The 11,067-nt window shown below is 44.0% G+C and overlaps 1 protein-coding gene across 2 annotated transcripts; it reads left to right on the top strand.

Annotated features, from left to right (window-relative positions):
• Window positions 1-1,056: 1,056 nt before the first annotated feature.
• Window positions 1,057-10,581, top strand: Gsto1 (glutathione S-transferase omega 1). Of its 2 annotated transcripts, none has more exons than XM_027407053.2 (6): window positions 1,057-1,195; window positions 1,297-1,405; window positions 3,878-4,100; window positions 5,737-5,832; window positions 9,418-9,524; window positions 10,225-10,581. In XM_027407053.2, exons 1-6 carry the CDS (start codon window positions 1,162-1,164, stop codon window positions 10,376-10,378), a joined length of 723 nt encoding a protein of 240 aa, XP_027262854.1. In that variant the 5' UTR covers window positions 1,057-1,161; the 3' UTR covers window positions 10,379-10,581. The 2 variants fall into 2 exon arrangements, with proteins under 2 accessions (XP_027262854.1, XP_027262855.1); XM_027407054.2 differs by lacking the exon at window positions 10,225-10,581 and adding an exon at window positions 9,984-10,218.
• The last annotated feature ends 486 nt before the right edge of the window (window positions 10,582-11,067 follow it).

The following is an 11,067-nucleotide window of genomic DNA, read 5'->3' as shown; positions in this document are numbered from 1 at the left end:
CTAGGACTTACACACGATCTCTACTGTAACTGTATACTGCTTTACTTCATGAAGAGTTCATGTTGCTCTCTGCTTGTTAGTCTGTCCAGATGAGAACCCCCCTGCTAGGATCTTCAGATGTACCTGCCAGGGCGGGGCTCTTTAGAGTATCTGCTGCTTAAGGCACTTTGTACTTTGTTCTTAGTTTTAGTCAACACAGGGAGAAGCTAAGAGCAAAAGTGGAGCAGCCCCAAGAACATTCTCACTTCTCCAGCAATAGAGCTGGAAACAAAACCCAGATGTATTCTTCTGTAAAGCATCAGTTACTAGCTTTCAACCATTGGTTATGGGAATCCTGGTGCACAGAATCTGTGACATTTTCCCGAGTCCTAAGTGAAAACACACTGTTATGGACAGACTTCCTGGTCAGATCTTTTTTTCTATGGACCCGAGAAGTTAAATTCCCTCAGCCCACTGTGCTTAAGTCAGCTTGTGTTCTTTCTAGGGCTTCCAAACAATGTTTTGTGGGTGGAATTTTGAAAGCACAGCCATCCTCTTGAGGCTAATAACATCCAGATGTGTGTTCTTTTCGGTGTGCCTGTGTGGAGACGGTGGCCCACAGTAAGTTGTTACTCACAGAAAAGAAGACTGTCCAGGAGCATAGACCACCTCCACACAGTCAGAATATTGAGACCAGGCCACAGCAACCAAGTCTTGGAAACCGTGGGACAGAGCTAGAGCAGAGACTAGGGGCGACAGGTCACAGCCCAGGGTCACAGAGTCAAGGGTCACAGCCTATGGTCTCAGCCCAGAAGACCTGGTGTCCAGGCAGTACATATAGGAGGTAGAGAAGTCATGACCACAGTACATACAGTACATATAGGAGGTAGAGAGGTCATGACCAGAGTCTTTTTGTGAAGGCAAACAGGCAAGGAGGGATGGGGTGACTCTGAACGTCTCAGCATTGGCGAATCTCCAGGTGGCCTGCACAGCACTCTAGTGATTCTAATAGAATTCCTATTTTAAGCACTGATCTTTTGGGGGCGGGGCATCTCCGGGCTAGGGGGCGCGGTCTGGGCGGGGCTGAACACAAGCCTTTAGACAAGGCGAGGCCACATGCTTCCTGAGTCGCCTGCAAACTAGAGTGCAACTGTCCTGTGTCTCGGCCTGCACAGCTCAACCATGTCCGGGGCATCCTCCAGGAGCCTGGGGAAAGGTGACGCTTTCCTCGGCAGGCTGGCTCCGGGGACCGGGGATGTCTGGGATGTCCCCGATCTCCCTGTGATCTGGGCCATGACCGCCTCTTCTCTCCTGCAGGAAGCTCGCCTCCGGGTCCGGTTCCTGAGGGCCTGATCCGCATCTACAGCATGAGGTTCTGCCCCTTCGCTCAGAGGGCACTGATGGTCCTGAAGGCCAAGGGAATCCGGTGAGGACAAGGGCGATGCCTGCATGGCTACTCAGAGCTGGTGGCAGGGCTTGCCAGACCCTAGGAGCGTTGGTTTTGTGTTTTGGGAAAAAAGTCTCAGCCTTTTGTCAATCTTAAGTTCCACACCCTCTTTTCGAGGGGAGAATTGTAGCGTTCTCTAGGGCCCTAGGGCAGCCTGTTCAAACATTCCGTGTCTTGGACAACCTGTTTCTTCTGTACAGTTAGTGGTTTGCACAAGATCTCTGAACACCGAGGAGGGTGTCTCCTCTCTGGTCCCTGGAGGCAAAGGTCAGAGAATTTGACCCAGCAAACAAAGTTCTGAGTCAGCTTTCATGGGCACAACTTTCATGGGTTGGGCTCTTTCAAAATCAAAGGGGAAGTGTGCATCTAAAAGTCTCCTTGCAAAGCCTTGTTGTCGAGACTATGGGTCATTGACCTACAGTTAATCTACAACTTGGCTTTTCTCTGAGAATACTTATTAGACACCTGCTGCCTGGATACCACTCTTAAGAACATGTTCGTGTATATAGTTAACTTTTGTAAACTAATTCTAGTCCATGGGGAGAACAGGCTAGGCAGGCAGGTCTTTTCATAAATGTAAAGATGTATCCTAAAAAGTATATTAAAATTAACTATCACTTCATAACAATTTTGATTTCATTCAGATGAGAGAGTGTGGTTCTGAACACTAAAGAATTTTTTGTTAATATTTATCTGAAGCAAATTTTTCTGCATTACACGGAATTTCTATTATCACTAAGAATCTCAACTGAATTGAAAAATAAAGGTATTTACTGTCCTCATGCAATGGGAAAGCCTGAGATCAGGGCACAGGACGATTCAGGGACACAGTGCCTTGTGTTATGTGTTTTCCCCTGCAACTCTGGGCAGAAAGAAGCCCATTTCTCTCCAGTAGTTTTCTAAGGCAAAATTGAAATGATTTTATCATTACAGTATGCAGAGAGGCTCTTATTAGAGGAGGTGGTACCTTCAGATAGTCCATGTAACTGCTCCCTGCGCTCACAGTTGGATGTCGAACCCGGGAAACTTTTCCTGGAACAGTAACATCTCAGACACGCCATATCTGTTGCATGTTCTCTATAAAGAGGTGTGTTGACTGTTGTCTCAAAATACCAGCATTCATGTGTGTTCTTGGTCCTTAAAGCCTAGGACCCACCTTTCATTTTCAAAGTATAATTCCCAGAGATGAGCAGTATTCTACAGCAGAGGGTTTTGTTTTTTCCCTTAGCAGTTGGGCTGTATGTTAGTTATTATTCTTCCAGTAAATGAACCTTTTAACACACACATATACCTTTTTACACATATGCACACACAAGTGTAAGATCATACTTCAGTGTTCACTCTGGTTATTTGTTTTTGTGAAAGATTATGTTGTTAAGTCCATGAACTAAATCTGTCTTTTGGATTAAGCCTGATTCCTGCGGTTTATTTATTCTGTACTTTAATTTTGTGTGTGTGTCTGTCTGTGTGTGTGTGTGTGTGTGTGTGTGTGTGTTTATGTGTATGTGTGTGTGTGTGTGAATTTACTTGCAGGATCCCATAGAACAAAAGATGGCATTTGATCCCCGTGACCTGGGGTTCAGACAGTTATAAACCTTGAAATGGGTTCTGGGAAATGAACCCAAACAGTCTAGAAGAGCAGCAAGTGTCCTTAGCCACTGGGTCCTCTCTCCAGCCCCATATTTTTTAAAAACACTTTTGAAAGAAAACATATCAGTACATGTGGACATAATCAGATTCATTTTATGAGATTTTTGGTCCTAAAAAAATCATTGTATTTCAATATTAATATTATCAAAATGAATTATTGAATCAAACAAGTCATTTTGAACTGAATCAAAATGAAAATAATATTTTGTCAGGTTGATTAGAATATTCTGAGTGGTATGAGCACAACCTAATTGGTTGCTTCTTATCAGGGTCCAAAACACCTATATGACCATGTTCATTGTAGCACTGTTCACAACAGTGTTATGCTGATGGCTTGAAAAAATGAATACAGAAAAGGTGCTGTAGAAGTAAGTAGTGTCCCATTTTAACCTGAGACAGGGTTTCTCAGTGTAGCTTTGGAGCCTGTCCTGGCACTCGCTCTGTAGACCAGGCTGGTCTCGAACTCACAGAGGTCTGCCTGTCTGTGCTAGGATTAAAGGTGTATAGCACCACTATCCAGTATCCCACCTTTAAAATGAAGGAAAGTCTACATTATGTGACAAAGATGGATCCTGGGTATCTTAAGTGAAATAAATCAGACCCAAAAGCGAGCACTGTCTGATTCACTTGCTGAGGGCCTTGGAACCAAGTTCTTAAACTGAAAAGTCAGCAGGGTGAAGACAGAGGCAGATCATTCCCTAAATCTGAGTCTTGTCAGCTAAGTAGACAGGAGAACCAAGCAACACTGACTCAGGAAAACAGAACCTGCCTTGCTCTTATCAATAGTCTTGTGTGTTTCAGACATGAAATCGTCAACATCAACCTGAAAAACAAGCCCGAATGGTTCCTCAAGAAGAATCCCACTGGGCTGGTACCAGTTCTGGAGGACAGTAAGGGTCGCTTGATCTCCGAATCTGTCATCATTTGTGAGTACTTGGATGAGGCCTACCCTGACAAGAAGCTGTTCCCAGATGACCCTTATGAGAAAGCTCGGCAGAAGATGACCTTAGAGTCATTCTCCAAGGTGTGTGTAAGAAATTCCATCTCGGGTTTGATTTAGGCTAAGTCAGCAGGGGACACTGACAGAGGACTCTGCTCCTCGCTGTGCCTAGGCCCTCATGCTCTGCTCTCTGCTTCTCTTTCCCTCTTGGCTTCTCCTACTCCACCCTGAGGAGTTTTCCCCAGTCTTGCCACGCGTCCCCACTTCTCTCTCAGCTTTTGCTGGGAGTCTTCTTCCTTCTTTTACTTCCCTTAGGCAGCTTTTGATGTACATGCCTGGACCTGCTGCTTTCTAGAAAAGTGTCCAGGCTGCTCAGGACTCTAGCTGTGTTCCAGATATGCTTTTCCTCACCATGGCTGTTGGCCCTCTGTGTTCATAACTGCCTGCCTTCTTGCCCTGTTGCTGTGCCAATGTGAGCTTCATGAGGAGAGGGCTGTGTGTCCATCACTGATCAGTTAGTGCCTGGCTGTGTGGCTTGCTTGGAAAATGTTCAGATTGTGCTTTGGAGAATATTTCTTGTTTTACCTCTGGTGTGTTAGGTCACTTGCAAACGGTCTAGCAGGAAGTGCCCAGAGCTGACTGATACATGGTGCCTACCTAGTGTGTTAGCTCTTAATTGCCATGGCCGGTCTTTAGCAGTGACAATGCACTGAGGTTTCTGGGGAAGAATGCACTTTCATCTTATTTATGGTCAGAGTGGATTAATTCAAATTAGTATTAGCAGAGCTGACCAACATTGATGGGATTTCATGAGACTCTGGGTGGCTTTCTTCATCTTGAAGAGCTAAATATCAAACTCACCTCTCCAGCCACACTCATTGACAGGTTGCACACCACACCCATCAAGTCTTCAGGAAATCCAGGCCCTTTGAATAGTCTTCTGAAGTTCTAAGATAGGATACAAAAAACTGCTCATCCCCAGCTCCCTTTGCAGCTGGGGCTATGACTGTGGCCTAGGCCCTTCCTGTTAGGTAGGCACAGTAGCCTTCAGCTGCGATAAGGGCTGTGTGAAGAAACAGGCCTTGTGTGGATGGCTGGTGCCAGCAAAACAGGTGGCAGAGCTTCTAGTTGTGGGGTGGTGGTGGCTGCAGGATTGAATTCTAGGGGAGCAGTGGTGTTTAGTTTTCCCAGTGTGCAGCAGTACAAATTCCCATTAGTGTTCCTTAGTCCTGGCAGCAGCTGGTACCTTTGGTTAGTCTATTTCTCAATGTGGTATTACAAAGTTCCCATATTTCCTGGCCTATTTGTCCAGTTCTAGGCCACTTGGTGTCTTTTTATGAAACATCTGGTCAAATTTGCCAGATTGGGTTCCATTTTTTGCAAATCACAAACTCTGCACTATCTCAAATCCTAGTCCACAACAAGGTTTGTAAGATCAGGCTTTAAACAGTGGGACTTGGTCCACACTTGTCTCTACAGCACTCTGGAGGTGTACCAGGACTATGAGGGCTCTGTTATGTTTGTGTGTGTGTTCTGGGGGCCAGGATGTCTGGGTTTCTCTCTCTCTCTCTCTCTCTCTCTCTCTCTCTCTCTCTCTCTCTGTGTGTGTGTGTGTGTGTGTGTGTGTGTGTGTGTGTGGTGTGTGTGTGTGTGTGTGTGTGTGTGTTGGGGGCGTGCACTAGCCTCACACTGACAAACTAAAAAATCATTTCCTGTCCAGGTGCCCCTTTTGGTTACAAGGTTTGTTAGGGGGAAGAAGGAAGACCACCCTGCGCTAAAGGAAGAATTGACGAAGGAATTCTACAAGCTGGAGGAGGTACTCACTCTCTTTGCTTTCACCACAATAGATGATAATTCCTGTCTACATTTCTTTTCTTATCCTCCTCCCTTCATAGGCTCCCTCTCCAAATCATAGTCTGTTAGAAATAGCACCAAATAAAAACAAATCACAATAGATTTCTGTAAGCAGTTCTACTCCTGATATAAATCAAAACACCTAAAAGTACTATCATGACTTGTTTTTATTTTTATTTAGTATTTTGATACAGGTGATACTGTATCCCAGGCTAGCCTCAAACCCACTATGCTGCCCATACTGGCCTTAAACTCATGATCCTCCTGCCTCAGACACCTGAGTACTAATCTTACAAGAGTGCATGACCACATGGTTTAGAGGCTTGAGGTATTTAGTACATCAGCTTTAAATTATTTCCGAAATACCATTTTTCCATACTTGTTTCCAGTATATGTTTATATATTCAAAGTAATCATTGTCATTAGACAACCGGTGCCACTGTATTGCTTTTCCCTGCTGAGGATGTCATAAACCTTTCCCAGAAGAAGTCTTCCAGGAATGCAGACACGCCAGGATGCCCAGGTTTCTTTCCTTTTGGGGCATTGAGATAAAACTTTCTTCCCAGTCTTGATACAGTTGTTCACAACTTGGCCTCAAATTTTACTGAGGGGACACATCCTAGCATTTATCCCTGAGCATGGAGTGTGTTCTAGTTTTTTTTTTTTTTCCTGAAGGTTTTTTCACTATATCCTGCTATTAAGTTGCTATTTTTAGGACTTTATTTTATTATTTTAATTATGTGTATGTGAAGGGACAGTGCAGGTGGTGCAGCCATACCTTTTAATCCCCTGGATCGGGAGTTATGGGCAGGTGTGAGCCACCTGACTTGGGTGCTGGGAACCCAAGTCTCTAGAAAAGCAGTCCATGCCGGTAACCTGTGAACCATCTCTGCAACCCTAATCTAATTCTTTCCTTGTGAGTACTGAATCTTTCTGGCATCTGCTACATCTATAGAAATGTTCACAGAACCCTTTTCCTCTAACCTGATACTTGTGGTCTGTAAGCACCCACGTTTACTGACCTGGCCAAGGTTACCTGAAATAACCTCGAAGAACTAACCCAGGCCTTGGAGGGTCCACAGCAAAACTTAAGCTCTGGCAATTTGTAATGATCAATCAGACTTTTCATATCTTTATAAGAAACAGAATATATGGCAACTGCTGGGACTAAAACAGCAGTAGTTGCTAGGATACAATGATGTTTGCAAGCTACACAGGTTACACAAGATAAATATCTTAAGAGCTTTTGTCCTGTGAAGTGTCCACACTAGCTTCCTTGACTTGGGAGGGAACACACAGAGAAACACAAAGCAGCCTGGACACTTCCCTGCCTGAGGGAGTGCCGTGGTCTCTCAGTGCCCAGGAGCTAGGAGGGACTCTGACCCAAAACACCCATGCCTCATGCCAGGCTAGCTCCATGGTTTTCCGAAGTTGTCTTACAGGGGATGGCATCCTGCTCAGTGGACTTTCATATATGTTATAGACTATTCACTTCATAAAGGATTTTTCTCTATGTGCTCTCGGGTTTGACCCACAATTCACTATTCTGATATCTTTCTTTGGGTCTGATATCATGGTATTCTAATCTCCTAAAGTGGGCTGGGTAACTCCCTTATTTGTATAACCCAAAGACAATTTAACAGGGCGTTTTCATTTGTGCCACTGTGCTGTGCAGTCCATTTCTTTACTGGCAATGCATTGTGGGGTTTAATGTTTGCTCTTAAATCAGTTTTTGCTAGTTTGTGGTTTTCTGAGGGACTGAAGGGAAGCTAGAAAGATGCAGTCCTCTTTCTTCAGGTTCTTATTTTAGTGGTGAATAGACAAATAAAGAGACATGAACAATTCCTTTATGCTGTGTAACATTACACAGTCCCTGAGGAAGATTACAGAGGTCATTCATAATAGGAGAATTGGCTTGGTTCTGGTCTTCAAAAGTTCTTTTCCTGTGTCATATATGCAGATTACGAATTTTAGTCATATTTACCCTCCCTCCCTCCAACAAGGATACATTTAATTAACATATATTCTCAATTTCTGACTTTGGTGAACCTAGTACCAACTCACCCTTGTAACTTCAGAAACTTCCCATTTGAATTTAGTATTATTCAAACAATTGTCCCCTGTTTAATGTGTATCTCTCCATTTCTAGGATACTTTAAGCATGCTTTAACTAAAAATTTACATTCAGAGAAGCACCCAATGCATAACAGCACAGCATGACACCTTTTAAAAAATAAACACATCATGGTACCAAGTAAGACCCAAGTATGAAGTTTGGGTTGCCTCTTACTTTACACAAATGCAGCTGTATAATGCACATGTTTTAATATCTTCTTATACTGCTGTAGTGTTTTAAGATATTATACACTATGCACAGTTCCTTCCTATTTGCTGTCCAGTGTTGTAAGTTTTGATAGTAATAAAAATTCTTTACTGTACTCTGGACATGTAGCAGTGCTCACAGTTGAGCTATTCCAAACAGTGCTGCAGTTACACCAGTGTGGGGGTCTCTGTGAACACCAGGGTTGCTAGAGTAACATTTGGGTGAAACAAGAAGGAAATCTGGTTCAGCATGAATCAGGAGTCCCTATTGGTTCAAACTTCTAGGTCTGACACCAGGCTGTCTATTTTAGGCATATTTAAGTACAGTACAACCTCTGTGAAGAACAGGCACAGTTACAAGGAAACTCTTCTCAAAGTGCATGTCCATGAGATGGGCTGTAGAGATAGGTGACATGTGTTATCTCACAGGCCTAGGGGAGGATCTGGTGTGGTCTTGGTCATACAGATAGGATATAGGTCACCCGGGCTTACAGCCACCTCTGGTCCTGGTTGTGGGAGCTTAGGGGAGCCCTTGACTATACAGATAACACAAAGGTCACCTATACTATGAGGCATTTCCAATTATGGTTGTGGGAGCTTTTAGGTAGCCAGGTATGGCTTGGCCCCACATATAGCTGGGGGAAAGGTAAGGGTGTTAGACACCTCCACTCCTAGCCTTGTGGACAGAACAGTTTATACATCTCTAACTTTGAAAAGCAACCCTGCCTGTTTAGTATTCCTGTTTCCCTAGTGCTGTCTGTGAGCACAAGGACCTTTATGTTCCTAAAATAACTGTATACTACAATGGTTCTCAGCCTGTGAGTTGTGACCCCTTTTCAGTTGAACAACCCTTTCTCAGGGGTCACCTAAGACCATCAGAAAACACAGATATTTACATTAAGATTCATAACAGGAGGAAAATTACAACTATGGAGTAGCAACGAAATAACTTTATGGTTGTGATCACCAGCACATGAGAAATTGTATTAAAGGGTGGTAGCATCAGGAAGGCTGAAACTATTGGTGTACCATGTGTTAGATTTCCAATTAGAAATGATGAGTTGTAGATGGTTTTTAAACACATAAAAGCCTAACTTGACTATAACAGGATAAAAGCAACTTAGACTAGCTCTACCTAATATGCCTCTGTTATTTTGATGATGGTTATTTGACGACTATTTTCCAGATGCACAAATATACTTGTTTTTCCTTCTTTACCATCTAGGCTGTGACTAAGTATAAGAAAGACTTCCGTGTTGGGGATGCTGTCTCTATGACTGATTATCTCATGTGGCCTTGGTTTCAATGGCTGGAAGCACTAGAGCTCAAAGAGTAAGACATTTGAATATTTTATGTGTAATTTGGGATGATAGTTGTAATATTTTATACATTTGGAATTTTTGTGAGCTATGATAAATACTTAACATTACTGGCATGAATGAGAACCAGCAGAGAGGAAAGTCGTGGGTGTGCAGAACCTGTCGTTTTGTGGTATTCATGCTCAGGCTCGGACCTGGGGATCAGGAGACATCTCTCTGTGACATGACTGGAGCCTTTTAAAATTTGCTCTCTGTGGTTAAAAGTCCACGGGGTGTAGATTTTCTTAAGAGTAGACCACTTCTTACGTTCCACCTACTTGTAAGGTTTCCACATTGCTTTCTATATTCCTGATTTGAGTTTGCTGGTTGGTGACACTGGCTTACTTAGAAGTCTGTAATATCTTAGAAATCACAGCTATCTGGGGCTACTTCTACTCCTATTTCACACAGAAAATCTGTATTTTCCACCTAGGTGTCTGTCAATCCGAAGTTCTACTACCTGACCAAGTCATTCACTGTACCTTGGCTTCCTCTTCTGGAAACAAAGACGTTGATGATAGCTTTCAGATCTAAAGCCTACTGTTTTCATTTGAAATGTTTTTAAGACACGTTTTAAAAGTTTAGGAGGATAAACTGCAGTGGTAATTTGATACTCTGGGATGGATGCCCATCTCACTCATCTAGTTCACATCTCTCATCTTGTCTCCCCACAGGTGTGTGGCCCACACTCCAAAACTGAAGGGCTGGATGGCTGCCATGCAGAAAGACCCCACAGTATCATCGCACTTAATTGATGCCAAGACCTATCGTGGTTTCGTAAATCTCTACCTACAGGACAGCCCTGAGGCCTGTGACTATGGGCTCTGAAGGGCAGGCGTCCTCAGTGAATAACAAGCTTGCACTTCACCCAGTATTCTCACTGCCTCACTTCTCACTGGTCTTGTTAGACCCTCAGAAAGCTGAGGCTTTCAGAATCTTAGTCCAGGACCGCAGTCACCCCAAACACAGAATGGAGGCGAAAGCTTGATGCAAACTGCATGAGGCTTTATTGTAGTTTTACGAGCTAACCCCATATTAGCTCGGGTCTTTCACCCACCCGCCATGGCAGACGGCTAGAAAAAGACGGCTCCTTGGGTCTCCCAAAAGATCTTATAGGGCAGCGTAAGGGGAGTGTCTAGGGGTACGCACAGGCTCACGATTGGTGTGCCTCCAGGCTTGGAGGGCTTGCCCTGTGTTGATTGGTCAACTGGTTGTTATGGCTCATAGGCCCTCCCAGGGTGGTTGCTATGCTCTCTACGTCATTGCTGTGCGCTTGTCCGTAAAGCACACCCAGGGTTGTAAAGCATAGCGCCACCAGCTAACTTCCGATTGGCTCCCTGTCACGAGACAGGCATCTGACTTTCTAATGTCTAGGTCAAGGTCATAGAAGCACATGTTCGACCATTATGGCTGCCAAAAGGGAAGCCGGTTCCTTCATTCCCCCTTTAGTCTCACCCCATGGCTTCCTTGTGTTTCCTCCAGGCCTGACTACTGCAGTGTTTCTATTTCACCATAAC

The sequence above is a fragment of the Cricetulus griseus genome, chromosome 3, assembly GCF_003668045.3.
Source record: "Cricetulus griseus strain 17A/GY chromosome 3, alternate assembly CriGri-PICRH-1.0, whole genome shotgun sequence".
Classification (NCBI taxonomy): Eukaryota; Metazoa; Chordata; class Mammalia; order Rodentia; family Cricetidae; genus Cricetulus; species Cricetulus griseus.
This window is presented reverse-complemented; position numbering and strand designations above follow the sequence as displayed.